We start from the raw sequence: 24,676 nt of genomic DNA, 5'->3' as shown, positions 1-24,676 counted from the left end.
TGCTTCAAATAAAAATTCTAAGATCTCATCTCAGATCCAGTGGATAAGATCCTGGGTGGGGACAGGGGACCCTGTAAATCTGCACTTTAAGCATACTTCGTAGCCAGTTCTTAAGTACAGTAAGTCCTCACTTAATGACGCCGACAGGTTCTTGAATACTATGACTTTAAGCAAACTGATGTATGATGAAAACAGTTGTACCATAGGCTAATTGATATAAATGAGAGTTAAGTTGCTATGGCTTATTTCTGGTCCCCAAAACAGCATCAAACTTCTAAAGACCAAAACACTTTGAATATTAAACATTGAAACAAATGTGAGCTATACATACATTTAAGAAAGACTAATAAAAACAAGTAAAATAATTATTTACCCTCTTACTCCAGTTCAGGGTCACGGGTGGCCAGAGCCCCTCGCAGCCGGAACCCCTGTGGACAGGATGACATCCCATCGCAGGGCACACTCACACACACATTCACACTCGATCACACTGGGACCACATAGATCTGCCAGTTCATTCCACTTGCACAGCTTTGAGATGTGGGAGGAAACAGGAGTACTGGCAAAAACCAACACAGACAGGTGGAGAATGTGCAAACTCCACACACACACAGTGGCCCCAGCCAAAAATCAATATTTTTTTCTTATCAACATGATAATGAATGGGCATTGAACAAAACGATGTTATTGAAGGATCTAATGTACTACAGTTTGAGGACTAGGACTGTAGGCCCAGATATTTTTACATTGCTCCTCTCCAGTAACATCTCTGGATAGCTGTGGCATGTGCCCAGCTGGGTGGTGGACTGGGAAGGTGAGGGTGGGTGGAGGGTGTGGCTAATGGTTCTTAGGAGAGTCAGCGGCCTGAAGCTGTGCAAGGAGCACTGTCCTGCTGTGTGGGCCTGTTGCCCGCTTGCCCTAACGAGGTACAGCAGCTCTGCTTTTGTCTGATCTATACACTGAGATGCCCTCAGATTTGTCTCATCAAAGGGTTCTGCTAAAAACAAGTCTGAAAAATCAATGTAGGGCATTGAAAATAGACCAATAGGCTCTGGTGTCAGAAGAGCTGGGTGCTGGTGCCGCTCTTAGCATGTCCTGTCGGATGGGCTTTTTGCTAGTAGGTAAGGTCGATACCTTCATTTGCAAAATGGTCACAACCCCATACCTAGCTTACAGGGTGATTGAGGAAATCAAATCAGATAACTCAAGGTATCTGACACAAGGAATGATGATCAAGATTTATTATGTTTGAGGGTACGATTGCATGTAAGGGTGGACACATTTTAACTCTTCACGTCATGAGCTAGAACCACGGTAATTCATTTTTGCCCAATACGAGATCACACTTAAACATTCCAACTTAATAAAGAGCATTTGGAGGAAGAAGGAGAAGGGGAGGAGAAAGGGAAAACAACTCACCGATACAAATGCTTGAGATTTGGTTTCATTCAACTGAAGTTGCAATTTCTTTTCATTGTCGTAGACTCCATAGAGTCTTTTGGACCAGGTTTGAGGCACTCTGCTTTTGAATTTTAATGAACTATATAGAGCAAATATCCTTTGTAAATCTAGGACCAGGCAGCTGCAGTTGTAGAAGATGACACCGAGTTCTTTCATCTGTGAAATTAAAATTGAAAGCGTCAATGCCATGTGTGTCTTTTGGTGTTATTTTCAGAGAAAAAAGGAATGCATAAGAATGAGGTAGTTGTGACATCTTTTTTCTTGCATTTGAAGTAAGTAGATATAGTTACATTATGGTACATAGAGGTGATATGTTATAAAAATGCTAAATAAGTAAAATTTTGCTGGTTTTTTGTATTAGGTCTCTAATTTTCTTATATTCATCTATAATTTCTTATATTCATCTATACTTTTCATATCGGCTCTTCAGATTTGTTTCCTTAACACTTTTTTTTTGGTATGAATCATTAAATCAGGTGGCAAGAAAAAGGTCAATTTTAATTGCAACATAACAGAATGGCTGGAATCATGGATTCCGGAGGCAGACTGCCTGGATTTAGGTTCTGTTAATAGCTCCACAGCTTTCTAGCTGTGTGACTTTGAACAACATACTTAATTTCTGGGCCTCAGCTGCTTCTTCCATAAAATAGAGATAATAGTATTTATTTCCTATGTTGCTATGAGAATTAAAATGGTTAATACATATAAGAAGTGTCTATCACATGGTAATCACTAGCAGTATGTTAGTAATTATTATTCTCATTAACGTTACACAAGCCTTAAGAGTAATAGACCAATAGAATCTTAAAAGACCACAGAGATCATTTTGTCCACCTCTCTCAAGGCATGGATGAGGAAAGTAAAGCTCACACAGATAAGTAAAAATACTAGCCCCAAGTTAGAGATTTAGTCAGTGGTAAATTAAGAATTGAGTGCAGGTTTTCTGACCCCTAATCAAATACACTCAGGAACATAGCTATACTGGCTTCAGTTGAGTCCAGTATCCCTTTGCAAAAATTACAGATGATTTTTAATTTAGTCAATGAAACTATACAATGTGAAATTCTGGTCATTAAAGAACAGCACACAAAAATACATGCTTTCTATGACTTGAACACCGAGTGAGGGGTTATTAGGGAAACCTTGGCTCTCTAAACACCTGGGGTCCATTGATAGTAAACTCCCTTTTTATCCCTTCCTTAAGCCCTTCCCCAAGACTCTTTACTCAGGATGATAGGAGAGGTCATCTACCATGTATGAACCTGTCTCTCTTTGCTCCCAGGACTCCCCAGTACAACATGCCCTGGAGATCTTTCCATGTTCCTCCGTACAGATCTGTCATCCTTTTCCAGCTCCATGGTAACCACAGGATAGATGGACACAAGTTGTTTAACCCACTGATAGACTTCATTCCTATACTTTCCCTAATGCAAAAATAAAACAATGAGCATCCTGATATATCTTTGTGTGCCTTTAATATAGATTCCTAGAGTGAGATGTACAGACACATTAAGTACTATTAGCGGTTAAGTGAAAGGAGATAGAGCAGGTAGGGCATATCAGGCATGTGCAAAAGGACTGAGGCTAACCAAGGAGGTGAAAGATCTCTACAAAACACTACTGAAAGAATACAAATGGGAACACATCCCATGCTCATGGATGGGTAGAATCAATATTGTGAAAATGATCATACTGCCAAAAGTAATCTACAAATTCAATGCAATTCCCATCAAAATACCACCATCATTCTCCACAGAACTAGGAAAAACAATTCTAAAATTCATATGGGACCAAAAAGCCTGCATAGCCAAAGCAAGACTAAGCAAAAAGAACAAATCTGGAGGCATCACATTACCTGATTTCAAACTATACTATAAGGCCATAGTCACCAAAACAGCATGTTACTGGTATAAAAATAGGCTCATAGACCAATGGAACAGAATAGAGAACCCAGAAATAAGCCCAAATACTTACAGCCAACTGATCTTTGACAATGCAAACAAAAACATAAAGTGGGGAAAGGACACCCTATTCAACAAATGGTGCTGGGATAACTGGCAAGACACTGTAGGAGAATGAAACTGGATCCTTATCTCTCACCTTGTACAAAAATCAGCTCAAGGTGGATCAAGGACTTAACTCTAAGACCTGAAACCATAAAGATTCTAGAACATAACATTGGAAAAACCCTTCTAGACATTGGCTTGGCAAGGATTTCATTACCAAGTACCCAAAAGCAAATGCAATAAAAACAAAAATAAATAGCTGGGACTTAATTAAACTAAAGAGCTTTTGCATGGCAAAAGGAACAGTCAGCAGAATAAACAGACAACTCACAGAGTGGGGGAAAATCTTCACAATCTATACATCTGACAATGGACTAATATCAAGAATCTACAATGGACTCAAATTAGTAAGAAAAAAACAACCCCATAAAAAAGTACGCTAAGGACATGGATAGACAGTTCTCAAAAGAAGATATACAAATGGCCAACAAACATATGAAAGAATGCTCAACATCACTAATGATCAGGGAAATGCAAACCAAAGCCACAATGTGATACCACCTTACTCCTGCAAGAATGGCTATAATCGAAAAATAAAAAAATAATAGATGTTGGTGTGGATGTGATGAACAGGGAACACTTCTACACTGCTGGAGGGAATGTAAACTAGTACAACCACTATGGAAAACAGTGTGGAGATTCCTTAAAGAACTAAAAGTAGAACTACCATTGGATCCAGCAATCCCACTACTGGTATCTACCCAGAGGAAAAGAAATCATTATATGAAAAAGTACTTGCACATGCATGTTTATAGCAGCACAGTTTGCAACTGCAAAAATGTGGAGTCAACCCAAATGCCCATCAATCAACGAGTGGTTAAAGAAACTGTGATATATATGCATATGTTGGAATACTACGCAGCCATAAAAAGGAATGAATTAATGGCATTCACAGCAACCTGGATGGGATTGGGGCCTATTATTCTAAGTGGAGTAACTCAGGAATGGAAAACCAAACATCATATGTTCTCACTCATATGTGGCAGCCAAACTATGAGGATGCAAAGGCAGAAGAATGATATAACAGACTTTGGGGACTAGGGAGCAATGGGGGAAGGGAAGGGGGTGAGGGATAAAAGGCAACAAATTGGGTTCAGTGTACACTGCTTGGGTGATGAGTGCACCAAAATCTCACAAATCAACACTAAGGAACTTGTGTAATCAAATACCACCAGTTGCTCAAAGAGTTATGGAATATAAATAAGTAATAAATATAATGAAATCAATGCTATTCAAGCCTAGTAGAGCCAGAGATAGGCCCCCATGAAAGTAGATATCAAGGGAATCATTTGACTTTTGAGTCCAAAAGGCAAATTCAGTGGCCATAGTTCACTTTTACTATGTTCAGGTCCCTCTGATTTCCTTTGGTTTCTCCACATCAGACCCGTGGTGTTTTCAGGTCATTTGCTCACACGTGGCAAACACTAATGCTTGGAAAACTGCTCAAAACTTGGATGAGAACATGCTGTTTAAAGTAGGGCCTGGGAGGATGGTTTGTTCAAAAACAGTCTGGGCAATATCGTGAGACCGTGTCTCTACAAAAAAATAAAAAATGAGCTTGGTGTGGAGGCACAAATCTGTAATCCCAGCCATGTGGGAGGCTGAGGTGGGAGGATCCCTTGAGCCCAGGAGTTCAAGGCTGCAGTGAACAGTGACTGCCCTACTGCACTCTAGCCTGGGCAACAGAGCAAGGTCCTGTCTCAAAGAAGGAAAGAAAGAAAGAAAAAAAACCATGCTATTTCCCTATCCACCTTGTTTCTCAGGAGTATTTGTCTGCTAATCTTCATGTGGATGTTTGCCCTCTCTACTGAGGCTGGGGCAGATGAAAGGCAAAGGCAGTGGCTGTGGATCAAAGCAGCTGCCCCTGCCACACTCCCTGCTGACTCTCTCCTGATGTGTAGAATGATATTAAATGAAGTAGTCACAGCACGTTCAGGATGCTGTTGAAGACAAAAATCAAGCAAACAAAAACAACTATTGGCAAACTCCACCAATCTGAAGAAAGACAACTGCTCTTCAATATGATAGGACGTGATTATTCTGGATAACTGTTATTTTGAAAACTGACACCCAGAAGGGTACCAGGATGCCAACTCTGATAGCTCCTCCCTGTCCAGGCAGCACAGAAACTAGAGAGAGACCAATATGGCCTAGTTAGGACATAGCAAGTCACCTATGGAGCAGGCTCTGGAGACAGACTAGCTCCACCACGGGCAAGGCACTTCAGCTCTTCACTTCCTCCATCCGAAGATTGGTATATTTCATAAGATTGCTGTGAAGAATAAATGAAAAGGCGCAGGCAGATATTAGCTCAGTGCCTGGCTCAAACCGCATTAGCTAATGGAAAATTGGGAAGAGTAAATAAAAATGCTTCTGTAATGGCACCATCATTCTGAGTGATGTTTGTCCCTTTAGGTAGAATCAGATGGAGGGAAGAATATTTATGAACATTCTCAGCATGTATCTACCCCAAGACTCTCCTTATGAACCGTTTATCACCATCAAGATGCAAGTGGGCACCGTCTCCCTGGGTACTGTCTAGATTTTCTCCGATTTTTAATAACTCTATTCGAAACAAAGATTTAGTGTTCCATTTCCCCTGTCGCATAAACTAAGCTGCTGACTTGCTGTGAGGTTTTATTTGCAACCCCTGACATCATTCCATTCTGTGACTATTACAGCTTTAGGACCTGGAGACAAGGGAGGAAGCCAAGCACTGCCCTACAGAGATGTAAAGAGAATTACATTTCCTCTGAGTATCTTCCTCTCTACCCTAGAATGACTCAAGCCCATTTCTAGTTTTACATATTAGTTCAGGCTGCTGTTGATGGTGGAAAAAAAAAACCAAACAAAACGGAACAAAACTGGCTTTTGTTTTGCAGCTTTTTCACCCAGAGCAAGAAATTCAGGACAGATTTATGACAAATTTTAAAATGCTGGCAATGGAAAAAATAATATAGAGATCTGGGCTTCTGATGAATTTCTATGTCTAGATTATCAAAGGGAAAAGAAGCTGAAGGTCTGATTGATTTGCTGACAAATTCTTAATTTTTAAAAATAAACTTAAGGAGTACAAGGCAGTTTTGTCGTGGATATTTTGCTCAGTGGTGAAGTGGGGACTTTTATTGTAACCATCATCACCTGGATAGTATACATTGTACTCATTAATTTCTCATCCTTCATCCCGCTCCTATGCTCTCACCCTTCTGAGTCTCCAATGTCGATTATTCTACTCTCTATGTCCATGTGTACACACTATTTAGCTTCCACTTATAAGTGATAACGTGTGGTGCTTGATTTTGCATTTCTGAGTTGTTTCACTTAAGATAGTGGCCTCCAGTTCCATCCATGTTACTACAAAAGACATGATTTCATTCTTTTTTGTGGCTAAATAGTATTCCATTGTGTATATATACACCACATTTTCTTTATCCAATCATCTGTTGATGAACATCTTTTTTTTTTTTTTTTTGAGATGGAGTCTCGCTTTGTCACCCAGGCTGGAGTGCAATGGAGTGATCTTGGCTCACTGCAACCTCTGCCTCCCAGGTTCAGGTGATTCTCCTGCCTCAGCCTCCCAAGTAGCTGGGACTATAGGCTCCCGACACCACATGTAGCTGATTTTTGTATTTTGAGTAGAGACAGGGTTTCACCACGTTGGCCAGGCTGGTCTCAAACTCCTGACCTCAGGTGATCCACCCGCCTTGGCCTCCCAAAGTGCTGGGATTACAGGCATAAGCCACTGCACCAGGCCTGTTGATGAATACTTTGATTCTACATCTTTGCTACTGTGAATTGTGCTATGATAAACATACAAAGGCACCTGCCTTTTTGATATAATGACTTCTTTTGCTATGCGTAGATACACAGTAGTGGGATTGCTGGATCGAATGGTGATTCTATTTTTAGTTCTTTGAGAAATCTCCACACTGTTTCCATAGAGGTTGTTATTAACTTACATTCCCACCAACAGTGTATAAGGATTCCCTTTTCTCCATACCCTCACAAACATCTATTATTTTTTGAATTTTAAATAGTTATCTGAGGACTTGCCAAGGATCAGCCCTCTGCCTGGTGATAGGTTGCTCAGCCCTGTCCAGCCTCTGTGGCTGACCACACGCCACAGAGCATCCTGATGGGCTGCTCTGACTTCCTAGTTCAATCACATGGTTGATTTATGCAGTCAAAAATAAGTTAAATGATTGACTGAATGGTTCAACCGTTTGAAGAAAATCATCCTGAAAAAGCTGGATATTTATAGCTAATTATTCTTTGGAAGAGATCGATTTCTTTTTTTTTTTACAAACTGGGCATATTGTTAGTGATGAACCCATGGAGCTGAGAGAGGCTTAATTAAGGTCTCAACAACTGTAGTCCACTGTCAAGAAGCTGTTATCAGGATAGTTATTTTATTGAAAACTCAAGTTATGGCCGGGCACGGTGGCTCACGCCTGTAATCCCAGCACTTTGGGAGGCCAAGGTGGGCGGATCACTAGATCAAGAGATGGAGACCATCCTGGCCAACATGGTGAAACCTCATCTCTACTAAAAATACAAAAAAATTAGCTGGGCATGGTGGCTTGTGCCTGTAATCCCAGCTACTTGGGAGACTGAGGCAGGAGAATCTCTTGAACCTGGGAGGCAGAGGTTGCAGCGAACCGAGATCGTGCCACTGCACTTCAGCCTGGCAACAGAGTGAGACTCTGTCTCAAAAACAACAACAACAAAAAAACTCAAGTTATGTCAGTGGTTCCATTCTCTCTCTTGCACTATGACATTTTGAAGTACAGGGGACTTTGGTGGGAGTGTTTTGGTTTCATATAATCCAAGGAGATGTTAGTTGTCCCTATGTGGTAGATTGATAACAAGAGAAGCAATGCTAATTAATTGTAGTGCTTGCTGTGCAGTAGGTACTGTTCTCAAGGCTTCATATGTCTACATGCATTTAAACCTCACAACAACCCATTTCACAGTAAGAAAACCGAGGTACAAAGAGATTAAGGGTCTTTAAGAAAGCCGATACAAGAATTCTCAAAAACTAGTTTAATGTTTCATCTTCAGGAAGGATTATTTGCCAAGTGAAGCACTGGCAAGACTAGGCATACCCTGTGGGTGGGGGCCAGGTCCTACTTGCCATGTGCTTGTCTTCCTCTTTCTGCCCAGGTGTTTTGGGTTTCAAAATAAAAATAAGAATTAGGAGAAACACGTAATTACACCAGAATTTTTTTTTTTTTTTTTTTTTTTTTTTTTTTTTTAATGAGATGGAGTCTCATTCTCTCACCCAGGCTGGAGTGCAGTGGCACAATCTCGGCTCACTGCAACCTCTGCCTCCCGGGTTCAAGCGATTCTCCTGCCTCAGCCTTCCGAGTAGCTGGGATTACAGGAACAGGCCACTATGCCTGGCTAATTTTTTATTTTTAGTAGAGATAGGGTTTCACCATCTTGGCCAGGATAGTTTTGAACTCATGACCTCAGGTGATCTGCCCACCTTGGCCTCCTAAGGTGCTGTGATTACAGGCATGAGCCACCACGCCCAGACTTTTATTTCTTATTTTGTCAAAATTAGTGAAAGGTGGTCATCAAAGAGAATGCAGTGAGTAGGGGGAAAAAGATATCATTTTTAGCTAGGTCATGAGAGGCAGCATAAAGAGAGACAGAGTTTGGTGGGTTTTATTAGTGATGTGGAAACCAGTGCGGGTGTCTGATGGATGCTGTTGTCATCAGAATGGAGAGAGGAGAGGCATTAGCACCTTTCTTTGCTGTAATTCAGAATAATTAATACGAGTTAGCTCAAGCACAGCTCAATTTATCATTTACAGATGCCCAGTTTGTTGTTTCCATGATTTTATAGAAATGTGAACAAGTATTTCTTTAATTTTCTTGACAAAGACAAAAGAACCTGCAACTGGGAGCAGCTCACATGCATCCAGTTAGCTGCTGATTTATATTCTGAGTTGCTGCAAGAAATTTAATTACTAGGAACTCTAAGTTGATTTTGTTTCTGCCCTCAAGGTGAAATTTTTGTTACGGGGGATAGAAAATCAAGAATTGAATCTTGGGAGCTGAAAGCAGCCTCCTGCTCAGAAATGTGCTTACTCTCCCGCCCCTTCATTCCCACAGTGGGTGGTTTATACCACTTAACTTCTTGATGTCTTATTTTCCATGTCTGCCACATGGGAATCATAATGCCTGCCAGAAGGAACATGACTAATTGAAGAGACAGGAGAGGATGTTAGAATCTTAGAGAACAGTTAGTTCAACCTTATTTCAAAATTAAGGATACTGATGAGGCAGCAGAATAGGGTCTGGAGGAAGGAAACCTAAGGCTGATTTGAATCAAAAGGAAAACCCCACCTCTCCACACCCAAGTAACAAAAGGATCAGAAGCTATTCCCTTTGCAGCCACCCCTCCTTCCCACTCCCCCTCTTCCCACCCCCCCACACCCCCCACACCCCCCATACCCCACACCTTTTCTCTGCATCACACAAGAGAAATGGAAAGTACCTCTGACTGGTCCCCTCCCACAACCAATCACACTGGTCAGGGGCCTAGTCTTCATTTGCATAGGGGTATAACTTTGTGACTTCACTTCAGCCTCTGATTGGTCACTCTCCCCAACCAATCAGACATTTGCATAGGGTATAACTTTGACTTCACTTCAGCCTCTGATTGGTCACCTTCCCCAACCAATCAACTTCACTTTAGCCTCTGATTGGTCACAGGAGGCAACCAATCAGACTGGTTATGGGCCACTACTTCATTTATGTGGGGTGTAAACATATAACCAATGGGAAACCTCTAGAGGGTATTTACACCCCAGAAAATTCTGTAACCAGCACTCTTGAGCTGCTTGCTTGAGCCTGCTCCCACTTTGTGGAGTATGCTTTTGTTTCAATAAATCTGTGGTTTTTCTTTCATTGCTTTGTTTGTGCATTTTGTCTAATTCTTTGTTCAAAACACCAAGAACCTGGACACCCTCCACTGGTAACACTGAGATGACAAAAGCGGAAGTGACTTGCAAGATCACAGAATAATGTCCTTTCATTCTTCCTTTCCTTCTTCCTTCCTTCCTTCCCTCCTTTCCTTTCTTCCTCCCTTTCACTTTAGTCAATGCTTCATCTTTTATAAGGATCTAAAAACTCTCTAAGGGACAATTATTCATTTGGCATCTTTGAATTCTAGCTAGAAGGAATTCACACAACAATTCTTGGCTTTATCTAGGCAAAGGAAAATCAACAGATAAAACCTTGAGTAGAGTAACTGGAGAATATTAATGGGAGGAATCTTAAAGGAATGGGGCCTGAGAGTGAAATGAGATGAAACAAATTGGAAATGCATATCAGTTATTTCTTGCAGTACTTTAATTTCATCATACTTTAAGACAGTTGAAAATTATGCCAAAATGCCATCATGGCTCCTCCTGACCTTCCTGCTGTCTGTCGTCTCAGCTTCTTAATGAGCAGTGAGGAAGTTGAGGTCATTCCAGTTTCAGTGGGTTGTATTTGATTCCCTTTTCAAATCCCTCGAAGAATCTATTCTTTTGACAAAACACTGGGCAAGACCTGAGTGACTGTATTTCCCTTTCAGGTTTGTAAAATAAACATCCCACCCCACTTAGGCACAGGATATTAACAGAAATGTGCATATTAGCCATTAAGCTTGTTTTTATTTAGGAAAGGATGAAATAATAGGTAGAACAACTATTTCCTAATGGAAAATTTGCCTAGAGCCATACTATGCTGAACATGCCTGATCTCTGAAGCTAAGCAGGGTCAGACCTGGTTAGCCCTTGGATAGGAAGCTGACTGGGGAAGACTAGGTGATGTAGCCTTCAGTTTTTTTTTTTTAATAAATAATTAGAAAAAGAAAATTTTAAAAAGTATAAATCTTATGCTACTTTCCTTTACAGCCAAGTCATCAAATAATGGGGGGCATGGACAAGTGGATGGAATTTAGTGGGCTTCCATTTGTAGACTATAATTCATAAAACACATTTAGTCTTCAGAGTCTAGGAGAGACCTTGAAGTAGAGAAACGCTGTAAAAATGTTCAGAAAAGGGGGATCTTCCTCTTGCCCCAGAGAAATGTTTTTACTTCTGTGTGTTGCTTCTGATTCACTCCTTTGTGATTTAGAGCACTGCTCACTGGACTTCTCCTCAACAACAATGCTCTCCCTAGCAGCACTGTTTTTCCCTTACATACGCCACAGCAGTGGGAGCAACAAGGGCAGGTCTAGCCTTTTGAAAGGAAACCTGACATCTAGATTCCAAGAACCATTGGTTCTCATAGCTTCCCTGTCTGTGAAGTTCCAGAAACATTGAAGAATTGATGAAAGAAGACAGTGCTTCTCCTCTGGTCTGGACGACCACTGGGCTAGCCTGCAGCCCTGAGTGCAATCGCTGCCCATCTGGAAAGTTGTATGTGTCTTAGTGGATAGAACAAGGACTCAGGATTGAATTCCAGCTCTCCAGCCTTCCTGACTTTAGACAAGTCCCTTAATCTTTTGTGTTTGTAACTGACAAATTCCTTAGCATTTCTGTAAAGTGGGGTTGTAATAAAATTCATAGGGTTGTTGGGATAATTAAACAATTTATTGTGTGTGTGTGTATACAGACATATGTATATATACACATATGTACATATACAGGCATCTATATCTGCACATAAATATATATGTATATATGTATAATCTGCTTAGGACAATGTCTGCTATGTAGAGTAACAGCATTTGCAATTACTAACAGCGGCAATATTATTATAACCAACCAGACATTAGGAGTTATGCTGAGGCACAAGAGCTGGAGTGCACACTTCTGCCATACCTTCTGCCACACCTATACTCTCCAGGAAAAGGGTCACGGACATGCAGAGACCTGCTGCACCCTGCATATGAAAATTACAAATGCACTTGCCATCCTCTGCTGCTGCCTGACTCAAACAGATTTCCCTTCCTTTTCTAATTTCAAGCAGGAAACTTGCCCATCTACCTGTTTTCCATTTTTCAGCATTGGATGCTAGGAAAACAAATGCAGAGAGGCTTCATAGGATTATTGATGGAAAGATACTGGAGGTGTAAAGTTATCTTCACTTGTAATAGGATGGGCCATTGGCATGAAAATAGTTAACAAGGCTGTCCCAAATACGATCCAAGGTCATGATTGAATCTCAGTTCATATTGTAACTTGGTCCTCCTTGTCTCCATCACGACTTTGAGATCCACCCTCTCACTCTCCCAGGGTTTCTACTTTGCCCAGGGCTTTGGCCCAAAGATTAAGTACTTCTACCCTTTTGGAAGCATTAAAAAAACATAACTTCCTCCTCCTTTCTACTTCTCACTGACTTACTCCTCCTGTGGCAGGAAGATTGACCTCCCTAGCGAGACTAAGGAATGAATTTAGCATGCAGAGCATTGGCTCTCCTTCTTTAGAGCAGCCTGTTTCCCTAAACTTGTTCTTCGGGGTGGGAGGGCGAGGGAGGAAGGAGCAGCCTGGTCTTTGACTGTTTTGTCCCCACCCTCCGTGGGGACATACACAACCTGCAGATTTGCAGCTGTGACTCCTTTAACTTTGGCAAGTTCAATTCTGAAAATAGAAGTAGGAGAAACAACTTTGACCACACATCTAAACTGCATTTTCCATTCTGGCTTCATGAGTAACTAACTGATAGTTTGTTCACCATCACGCTCAACCTCATTCTCCTATGGCTGTTCCATGAATTTGAATCAGGTGTGAACACTCCAAGCCACTTCCATTCTGCCTTCCATAAGCAAAACATTCAGTTAGAATTTTATAAAGGTGACATCGACCTTTGTGCTGTATCACAATGTACTCTTGACTTACACCTGTTGCTTGTAGACTGGTTGTATTTTTCATTTTAGTATTCACCATACCCTCCCCATAGTGCTTTGAATGGAGCAGCTGCTCAAGGTGTTCCAACGTCATTTGAGAAATTGATGTTCTAACCTCACAGTATGGGCATGAGTATGGAAATACAACTAAGATGAACTGAATCCTTGTCTAATCCTTTTGTTAATTTCTAGAGCTAAACTCCCACAAAACGCCCAAAGCACTACTCTGTTGAGGCTATGGTACCATGTATGTGTTTCTGTGGTGCATCTGACTCCTTTCAATACATATCCAACCAACCTCTCTTTCAAACTTCACGTGGGAATGCTTTAGAAAGTGTCAATATTCAAAAACAGGGTAAGATTTGAAATCTGGGAACATTATCTAACAATTTCCCATTAAAGGGATCAATGTACTTGCAAAGTGATTGTCTCAAATCAATGTTTCAGTTAATGGAAGGAAGTCATCTTAAGTGTCCGGGATGGGAGACAGTCCAATAGCTGCTTGGCAAATGGCTGGTCGAAGGCTATAAAATACAGAACATTTCACTGGGCTTGAACAGGGATAGGTGTGTGGGGCTGAGAAAACTTATGCAAATAGTTTACTATTGTTTCCCCATGAATATAACCTGTGGAATCCTAATGAAGAAAAAGAAGTCAGTCTGGCAGCAGCAGGGGAAAACAGAAAGAAAAAGGAGATAAGCTACAAATCGGCCTTTCCTCATGGTCCAGGACACATAGCCCTCCTGGGCAAATAACTCACCATCTTCCTATACCCAGCTATCACCAGACACTCAGCTGATCGGAAAATGCAAGTTAGCTCACTGTAACTTTGGCATTATCATTACTGTACGAAGCCCTCTCCAGCATACAGCACAAGTACCATTCTATAAAATCCCCAGTAACCCTTTCTCTCTTTGCGCTCAGCTCTTCTCTTGCTGGCCTGCCCACTGCTTCCTTGCAACATACTTTCCTACTTTCTCTAATATATCTGCCTTTCTTTACCTACAACCGTCTTGGTAAATTCTTTTTTCCTCCCATGCTACTAGCTCCACATAGTCGCTACCTGCAACACAACCAATATTGTCTTAAAAAAAAAAGCCACAATAACAACACGTTTCAAGGATATCCTATTTGGAACCAGATTGACGATCTGATGGGGTGGAAATGTTTCCAGCAATCTTGTAGGAGGAAATGTGTTGAAGATTTTCCATTAGCCAGCCCAGTGTGGTTCGAACTTGCAAGATTCTTTGGGGAGAACCATCCTATAAAGTACAGCCAAGTGTACCATGAGCAGCAGGGCAATAGGATCCCATTGATCATAAACCTGGGCTGAGAGCATCTTCAAACATGCATCAAAGCCACAGGGACACTAAATACCAATGGCAGAGAAAGCTCCTCCTTAAGTATCGCCTGATGGGAGAAATGAAAGTAATGCCACTGAATGTGAGGGGGAAAAAAAAGGCCAGATGCTTTGTTTGCCCATTTGAAAATTCTCATTTGGATTGAAAATGAAAGTTTAATTATTCAGTTCTTTCCACATGCTTATGGGTTACTAAGACATGGCTGTCATCAATAATTTAAATGAATTAGACGTCTGAGGGCAGTTACAGCACAGAAAGCAGTCTGGTAACCAAACATTACCAGAACAATGTGTGCGTCCCACGTATAATTACCAAATGATAATTTTGCCAATCTTACAAGCAATGCAATTTTTATAAAAAGGTGACAACTGCTTAGTTCATAGACTGGTATCCCAGATTTATAAATAATTTAATCCAATAATTAAATACTGAGCATCTCTCACATACAAGGCACTGTATTAAGCAGGATAAACAATGAGCATGTCCTGATCCCTGAAATATATGGGTGTGCATGGGTGGTTGGGGGATGCAAGAGTGATGGCAGTTGGGAAAGGAGATTTAAGAAGCAAGCATAAAATGAGTTATAAAACAAAGCAGAATCTGATAAGCAGCTTGGGGCAAATAGCACCAACATTCTGTAGGAGTCAAGTAAGGGAAATATTGCATTAGATTAGAAGGGATTTTCTTTTCAGAGTCACATTCTTTATTAGAAATCCCCTTGAAGAACACTGGAAGAAAATATATGATACAAAATAGTTTTTCAGGTAGAATACTATCCATCACTGACTACAGTAATTGCAAGAGATTTTATAAAGGTCCAATGCGGAAATAAAGCACATGTTTTTCTGTAAATATATTAGCAACAGTCAACAAATATGATCCAGCATGCAAATTATAAAATGAAACTTCTCAACTCATGGTCTGGAGAAAGGCCAGTCTGCTCACGTGGGGCTACATCCCATATCCTCCAACAATTACTCCATTGCTGGAATTACCATCTTTTTCTTGGGGATGGTACTGTATGAGCATCTCTGGGGAAAGAGTCTTTACACACTTCTGTGTAAAGAAGAACCACACACTGAAGGACCACACACCTGTGCCTCTCACTCCTACCTGCCAGTATTAAACCTCTCAGGGGCCACAACTGTGTAAGAACTAAATGGTTTGATATTATGAGCAAAGTTTGGTTTCCCTATCTCAAATTTCATACTTTTCTATTTTTCATGCTCATAAATTTAGGGTAGGCAGTCTTAGGACCTACTGTCAAATCTGACTCAAGCCTGCTGGTCACTTTTTGCAGACCTGAATGCTGGAGAGGGACACTGAAAATCTCATTGTTTGATTCATGTGACAACACTGCAAGGGTTTTCAGGTTTTCATGCTTATTATGGACACTTTCAAAACTTGTCAGTAACCCCAGGTCTGCCTGCAAATACTTCTGTGTTATTTCACAAAGCAGATTTTTCTAAGGTGAAAATATGGTCTTAATTTCTGCTTTTGTTTTCAGTTAGGTTTTTTTTTTTAAATTTTTCAATTAGTAGCCTGCCGTGAATTGCAACTTGTTTCATGCTTGAGAAATGCTTATATTGTTCCAATTCAGAAAATAAGTTTCTCCTCTGCTTCTCCTGCTTCCTGGTCACTGCAAAAGATTCTTAGATATGCATTTCACACCCCATGGCAGCGTCTTCGACTTGCTTTTCCAAGGGTTCAACGTAGCTCTTGAGCTGCTTCCTGTGCTTAGCTGCAGCTTGTTCAATGGGCATCAGGGGGTGATCTCAGTGGTCGGGGGAGACCCTATACTGGCGACACAGTAGCTTAGGATCCTTCTCACAGAACAGGGCCACATCTGACTGTGCTTCTTGCACACAGGCTCCTCTCCCTGCAGTTTCCTTTTGCGCCTTGCAGTGCTGAGAAGCTGCTTAGCAATATCGGTCATGTGGCATAACTGGAAGTTCCTCTTGAGGTTCTTGTCAGGACAGTGGTGGAGGCAGACAGGACAGGGAGAGATGTCCTGTAATTCTTACCAGCACTGGTGGATGCAGGCGCCTTAGATGTAGTGCCTGCAATCAGTGGTCAATTGGTCTCTCAGGTAGTACAGACAGATGGAGCATCTGGCCTCTGCTTGCCACTTGGCCAGGGATGCTACAGAGGCCATTGGCAGGGAAGATTTCTATCTGAAGAGACTCTTCTGTAGGTGTGATTCTTCTGCAACTTAGGATCTTAGGATCTCTTGCAACTAGGAAAAGTGGAAGCTGATGACTCCTGGGTCTTTTCTCGCCTTCCTGGCAAGCAGTACCTAGAGGTACAGCCCCTACGTGTGCTTCTGCATTGTAGGAAAGCAACCTATTCCATGGCCAGTGTGATGCTATCTTGAAGTAAAACCACCATGAGGACCAATGTTTGACTCCTGCACACCAACGTGTTTGGCACAAGGTCTTTTGCAGCAAGATCTTCAAACAATGCCCATATCATAGATAATCCTACATAGATAACCCCTCATAAATATGCTTATCTAACCTCCATTGTGGTTACAAGTTTTTGCAAGAAAGTCTGAGAGTTCTTGCAGCTTTCAGCTGAACATATTATATCCCAAAACCTTGCTATATAAGGGATACTTTCTGAGGCTGGGCACTGGGGATCATGCCTGTAATCCCAATACTTGGGGAGGCTGAGGCAGGTGGATCACTTGAGCCCAGGAGTTCGAGACCAGCCTGGGTTTAGTAGCCTTCTCTACTAAAAATACAAAAATTAGCCAGGCATGGTGGCGTGTACTTGTAGTCCCAGCTACTCAGGTGGCTGAAATGGGAGGATCACTTTAGCCCAGGGGGTTGAGGTTGCAGTGGGCCAGGATCACACCACTGCACTCCAGCCTGAGTAACAGAGCAAGACCCTGTCTCCAAAAATGAATAAATAAATCAATAAAGGATATTTTCTGGAAGGTGGTGCAAGGACCCACCACCTTGGGGCCAACTGAGACATTGTTTCTGTTTCTACAAACCTATTAAATTTTTTTTTTTTTTCAGAGAAACTGGGTTTGTCAGCCTTTTTCTTTAGCCTCTCAGCCCCCTTGGCCTTAGAGGATGGGCTGCATAGACCTGATCACTGGGGAACATGCTTCCTTCCTGTTAGTTCCAGAGGGAGCCTCCAAGAGGAGCCACAGCTCACAGGTGATGGCAGGCTTTCCTGTCATCTTCTCTTCCTATATTTAATGATCCACCAGAATTGAAGGTCAGCTGTGGAGCCCTTGTGGTCAGGAGAGAAGCACAATTCCAAGTCCCTCTGTGGTTTCTGTGAACACTCCAGTAAGGCCTTGGCTCTGTGCTGTGTGAGGAGCTGCCCTGTGTCTCTGAGGCTTGGGCAGTACTATCAGCATTGCCCACCCTGAACTGCTGGCTCCTTCCTTCCTCACAGAGATGACTTGTCGTTGTAGATCCAGATCTGAAGACACAACACAGCCTAAGTTCTCCATTCACTGCTATGGTCAGAACCTGCTTGGTTTGGAATTACAATCCTGCAGGGAAGTTGCTTTCAAGGTCCCATTGGACAGACTCCAAATGCAACCACCTGCTGTAAAATGACAGGCTCCCGATGACATTTTCCATCTTCCTCTCTGATTGCATTTTCTGTAAGCGGCATCCAAGATTTGACTCCTTGTCCCTGGTTTCCCACTCCTCCTACTTTTCCATTGAAACTCCCCTATCATTGATCTGATTTCTGACTCCATTGAATACTTTGAAAATTCTGCATCTTGTCTTTCTTAAGCAGATATATGGGTGCTTTGGGGACTGGTCTTGACCTCCTCCTCCTCAGGCAGTTTTAATTCCTTCTATTCCCTAAAGAGGATATTTTCAGAATGTGTTTTTACATCTGTTTTGTGAGTTTACAAACTTATCCTGTAGTTCTCAGCCTCCACAAGCTCACATAAAGCAGGCAAGCTCTCAGTAGCAACATCTCTCCTTCCTCCGACCTCATTCTGGAAATGGTAGCTCTGCAGAAATTTTGGAGAAGGGAAGGGCAAAGCTATGACTGAGTAATGCCAAGGCAGGTACAGGAGCAGCCTCCCCTAGAATGAATCAGAATTCTGCTTTCAAAGAGGCCTAGATATGTAGTTTACATAAATCTACCTGCTGCCTCTGACATTTTGTGAGTTCCTCAATAATCTTGCATCTCCACTTCCAGATTTGATCTTTCTTAGGATCTTTATATTAATATATATAACATCTATTTCACATCCCATTCATTGACAGCTCATCCACTCATATATTCATTCAACAAAGTCACTGAGTGCTCACTGTCCTCAAGTCTGACCAGAAGCCTGGATCACAAGGACAGCAGTGTATTCCTCGCCAGTTGGGAGCTATCGCACAGAGGGGAGAGAGAGGAACAACAGAAAGGTTTTGGCCTCCTCTTCATGAAGACTTCATCTCCTCAGAGGACAGCTTAAGGCTTTTTCTTTTGTCAGGAGCATAAATGCCACCTGTACTCCAGAACTGTCTGCTGTAAAAGGTTTTGAAGAGTAAAATGAGATGTGCTGTATAAAAGAGAAAAGCCTTCTATGGTAGGATGGTTATGAGGTGACTTCTCTGTTTGCCTTTCTAAAAGAAATCCTTCTTAATGGCTTTTTGATGAACCTTCTCAAATAGTCTACATAGATAAGAGCAGACATTTATCTGACTTACATGTGGCCTGTAGAAAATATTCCCCTTTGTATATTTCCAAATGGGAGCAACGTACATACTCTGCAACTGCCTATTTTTCCACTTAATTTTGTCCTATATCAGCATATATACTTTACATATTCTAAGATGTGTTGCCAATGCTAAGAAAAGGACTGAATGGGAAATTGTTAAATAGGATGGATGTTTTCTAAGAACCTATAGCTATCCACTTCTTTACACTAATGTTTCCCTAGAAAGGATTTTTAACCTCTGGATCATGCATGGAGTACAAATACTGTGTAGTGCAGAGCTGTGTCTTTCTTTCTTTCTCTCTCTCTCTCTCTCTCTCTCTCTCTGTCTGTCTGACAGAGTCTTGCTATGTTACCCAGGCAGGAGTGTAACCTCTGCCTCCCAGGTTCAAGCGATTCTCCTGCCTCAGCCTCCCGAGTAGCTGGAATTGCAGGTACTCACCACCGTGTTGGCTGATTTTTAGTAGAGATGGGGTTTCACCATGTTGGCCAGGCTGCTCTTGAACTCCTGACCTCAAGTGATCCACCTGCCTTGGCCTCCCAAAGTGTTGGGATTACAGGCATGAGCCACCGTGCCTGGCCTCTTTTATTTTTTTCTCTCTCTCTTTTTGAGATAGAGTCTCCCTCAGTCGCCCAGGCTGGAGTACAGTGGTGCGATCTCAGCTCACTGCAACCTCCATCTCCTAGGTTCAAGCGATTCTTCTGCCTCAGCCTCCCAAGTAGCTGGAACTACAGGCACCTGCCACCATGCCAGCTATTTTTTTTCTTTTCTTTTCTTTTTTTTTTTTTAATTTTTTTGTATTTTTAGTAAAGGTGGGGTTTCCCCATACTGGCCAGGCTGGTCTTGAACTCCTGACCTCAAATGATCCACCTACCTCAGCATCACAAAGTGCTGGGATTACAGAGATGAGCCACTGCACCCTGCTAGAGCTGTGTGTTTCTAAGGAGAGAGTCCATAGATAGGCTTTTGCCAAGTATTCTGTGATTAAAATAGCTAATATTTTGATTGCTGAATGACTGGTGAATTAAGTGGATGTGAAATAGCCTCATGGAAGTGGTGAAATTTCAAAAAGATCTTGAAGGATCTTAAAACCGTATTTACAGTTTCAACTGGCAGAGTTAGGAGGACATTCCCAGCAGAAAAACAGCATAAATAGAGGTCGGGAGGTGAGAAATATCAGAAATATAAACCCTGAGGAGGGAAAGTCCTGGTGAGTGGTTGGCTCCAGATGGCAAGGACTAGTACATTAAGGAGTGGGCTGTTGTCCTTTATCTTAGGATTCAGAAATACAGCTGCTTCAGGGACCAGAACAAACATACAACGTAAACACATGACTAGAGGGGGCTGAGAATGAACCAGGAAGCATATGCCCCACATAACGACATTCAAATTTTATATTTTATTTCTTTTCTTTTCTTTTCTTTTTTTTTTTTTTTTTGAGTCAGAGTCTTGATCTGTTGCCCAGGCTGGAGTGCAGTGGCACGATCTTGGCTCACTGCAACCTCCCCTTCCAGGTTCAAGTGATTCTCATGCCTCAGCCTCTCAAGTAGCTGAGACTACAGGCACCCGCCACCACGCCTGGCTAATTTTTATATTTTTAGTAGAGATGGGGTTTTGCCATGTTGACCAGGCTGGTCTTGACTCCTGGCCTTAAGTGATCTGCCCACTTTGGCCTCCCAAAATGTTGGGATTACAGGTGTGAGCCACCACACCCAGCCTCAAATTTTATTTTTTTTTAAAAAATTATTAAACAAACCAAAATTTCTGCAGGCTGGGAGCCACCATACCCAGCCTCAAATTTTATTTTTTAAAAAAATATTATTAAACAAACCGAAATTTCTGCAGGCTGGGTTGGCCCTCACACCTTAAGTCAGCTTGGGGTATTAAGTGAAATAACATTACTCAATTTCTCTGAGGCTGAATTAGAAAGAAAAGAAACTAGAAGCAGAGTATGGAAGAGACAATGAAGTCCCAAACCACAGACACACGAGGTAATGGTGGTAGCACCTGGGGAATGAATGGGTATGTGGGGATAGAGAATGAAAACAGGTTGGGTGCGTGGCTCATGCCTGTAATCCCAGCACTTTGGGAGGCTGAGGCGGGAGGATCACTTGAGGTCAGGGGTTTGAGACCAACCTGGCCAACATGGTGAAACCCCATCTCTTCTAAAAATACAAAAATTAACTGGATGTGGTGGCACGTGCCTGTGGTCCCAGCTATTCAGGAGGCTGAGGCAGGAGGATCACTTGAACCTGGGAGGCAGAGGTTGAAATGAGCCGAGATTGTGCCACTGTACTCCAGCCTGGGTGACAGAGTGAAACCCTGTCTCAAAAATAAATAAATAAATAAAGAGAATGGAAAGAGACAAAGCTGACTCCTGGGTTTCTTAAGTGGTTGGCTTGAGTGAACAATGGACATAGTGAATCTGATGCAGCCATGGTGAGTTGTAGTACATTTGGGAAATCTAAACAGTGATATGAATATTAATGATAGTAAAAAGAGTTAACAAGAATTTGGGCTCTGTTTTATAAGTTTTCTATGTATTAACTCACTTAGCCCTCAGAACAACTATGTTAGGTACATATTAAAACTATTATTAGCCCACAGCTAACACATGGTGCAACTGAGGCCCAGAGCAGTTAACACCAAAATGCTTAATAAAGGATGGTACTAGGATGTGAACACAGAGCAGCTCCAGGATCCACACCCTCAACCACTAAGCTCTGTATCCCCCTGGGTGGGTTGGTGACTCTGATCTAGGAGTTCAAGGGAGGGATCAGAGATGGTGACATAAATGTGAGAACCATCTCACAGAAATAAAGGCTGTCACTTCAAGAGTAGACGGTTCCCTTAGGAAGAATAGGTAGGCTCTTCAGGATGTTATTAGCACATTTGTCTATTAATATAGGTCCCTCATTGAGGACAATGACCTTGTTTGTCTTGCTGACTGCTGTAATTCCAGTACCTAGTATGTCGTGGATGTTTGATAAATGTATGTTGAATAAGGGAATGAAATCCCAGGGAACACCATTATCTGAGGGAAGAACTCAGTATTTAAGAACCCACAACAGGAGACAAAGAAGAACTAATGAAAAGGATAGGAGATGAATCCAAAGATTCAGGGTCATAGATGATAAGAACATTTTTTTTGAATTTTTAAAAATGGAGGATGATTTCAAGAAGACAGCAACATGGGCCATCCAACAGGAAGTCTCATAAGAGGAGCATTGAAGAGTCCACTTTTCTGTCTCACCCTGTTGCCCAGGTTGGAGTACAGTGGCACAATCTCGCATCACTGCAACCTCCGCCTCCTGGGTTTAAGTGATTCTCTTGCCTCAGCCTCCCGAGTAGCCGGGATTATAGGCACACACCAGCACCAGACCCAGCTAATTTTTGTATACTTAGTAGAGACAGGGTTTTGCCAAATTAGCCAGGCTGGTCTTGAACTCCTGGCCTCAAGCGATCCACTTGCCTTGGCCTCCCAAAGTGTTGGGATTATAGGTGTGAGCCACCACACCCTGCCATTTGCCAATTTACTTAAAAGTATATAGGACAGTTTTCTGTGTTTCTAAGAAGCTGTTCTTAAAGTTGAGCAGGGGTTAGAGATAGCAAGTAGGGAGTCCCAGAGGAATTCATCAATCAAGCTGATTGATCATGATGTCATCATTATCAGTGTTGCTTACCAAGCTCAAGAGTGAAGGTGGAGCCCAGAAGGGAAAGTGAGTTTTTAAAGACTTCCTATTTGTGTGTTGTTACCCTTTGCTCACAGCTCACTTCCTTTTCCTCTTCCTGGCATTAAACATTTCTCTTCACTCAGTTTTTAGCAATTCAATAGATTTCACTTCCTGATTCCAAATGACCTTTTTTATTTGTAAATTAATAAAAAGATAATACAACTAGTAAGTAGGTTATGCCTGAACATTTAGATGAAAAGGCAGTGTAATTTTTCTATTGTTGATACATTATATTAGTACAAATACAGATTATAATAGTGAATACATCAAAGTCTATTTACCTAAAAAAACCCTACCTTAATGTTTATAGGAGAGATGGCTTCAATTTCTCCTTCTCAAATAATTTTAGGTTTTTTTCACAGCATGCCATCCACTTGAATAAATTTTTATAGAATGCCACAATTTTATAAGCACTAACAGGAGCACTTCAGATGCTTTTTCTAGAGTTATTTTTATGACTCAGAAAAACGAAGATTCTATATATTAAAAAGTTCTTATGTTAAAATGACAGCAAGAGCTGTGTAAGAAACATGGAGTAATTTATAAGAGCAGCTTATCAATATTCACTAAGGTTACTCAAGCTTAGTGCAAGAGAATGCTAAAAACCAGCCACTTTTTGTCCCGTTACTAGTTTCATTTTCTCCATGGGAATCACAGACTCACAGGAAGCCTTTTCTAAATTTCTGTGCTGCACAATTCAGAACCAACAGAGGCTTTGCATTACTAAACAGTTCATGTGTTCAAAACTAATGTTTAGGTGAGTGACAGTTTTTAAATTCAATACCATTAGAAAACCACAGGTTTTAAGAAAATTTTATTTTCCATTTATATTGAGGTACAATCGACATACAGTAAAATTCACCCTTTTAAGCACACAGTTCTTAGAATTTTGAAATAGTCATGTAACCACCAACACAATCAACATACACAACAGTGCCATCGGCCCCCAAAACTCCCCCATGCCTCTTTTGTAACCATCCCCTCTTCAAACCCCAGCCCTTGGCAACTACAGATCTGTTTTTCTTCTGGTAGTTTGGCTTTTGTAAGAATGTCATATAAACTGAGTCATGGAGTATGTAGCCCTTATGGAGTATGTAGCCCTTGGTATCCTGCTTCTTTCAGCTAGCATAATGTGTGTGAGACCCATTCATGCTGTTGTGCGAAACAGTAGTTTCTTTCTTTTTATTGTTGAGTAAGTATTTTATTGTATGGAATGTACCAGTTTGTTTATCTATTCTCCAGTTGAGAAACATTTGGGTAGTTTTTAGTTCCTGGTGATGACAGATAAAGTTGCTGCAAACATTCATGTGCATATTTTTGTGAAGATATAGTTTTCATTTCACTTGAGTAAATACGAAGCAGTGAGATTGCTGGGTCATACAGTAAGTATATGTTTAACTTCTTAAGAATTTGTCAAACTGTTTTCCAGTGTGTCTGCCCCATTTCCATTTCCACCAGCAGGTGTGTGTGAGTTTAAGTTGCTTGGTATACTTGCTGGAACTTGGTATTTTAATTTTTT

At 41.4% G+C, this 24,676-nt stretch overlaps 1 protein-coding gene across 4 annotated transcripts in view; it reads right to left on the bottom strand.

Moving 5' to 3' along the window:
• Window positions 1-24,676, bottom strand: part of PLD5 (phospholipase D family member 5) — a 433,240-nt gene that overhangs the window by 30,909 nt on the left and 377,655 nt on the right. For all 4 annotated transcript variants that reach the window (XM_054448618.2, XM_063670607.1, XM_063670608.1 and 1 more), the window contains one exon: window positions 1,420-1,617. In XM_054448618.2, coding sequence (XP_054304593.1) covers window positions 1,420-1,617 — 198 coding nt within the window. The remainder of the gene's footprint in view (window positions 1-1,419; window positions 1,618-24,676) is intronic.

The sequence above is a fragment of the Pongo pygmaeus genome, chromosome 1 (assembly GCF_028885625.2).
Source record: "Pongo pygmaeus isolate AG05252 chromosome 1, NHGRI_mPonPyg2-v2.0_pri, whole genome shotgun sequence".
Lineage (NCBI taxonomy): Eukaryota > Metazoa > Chordata > Mammalia > Primates > Hominidae > Pongo > Pongo pygmaeus.
The sequence above is the reverse complement of the archived record's forward strand: the minus strand, read 5'-3'. Positions and strand labels throughout refer to the sequence as shown.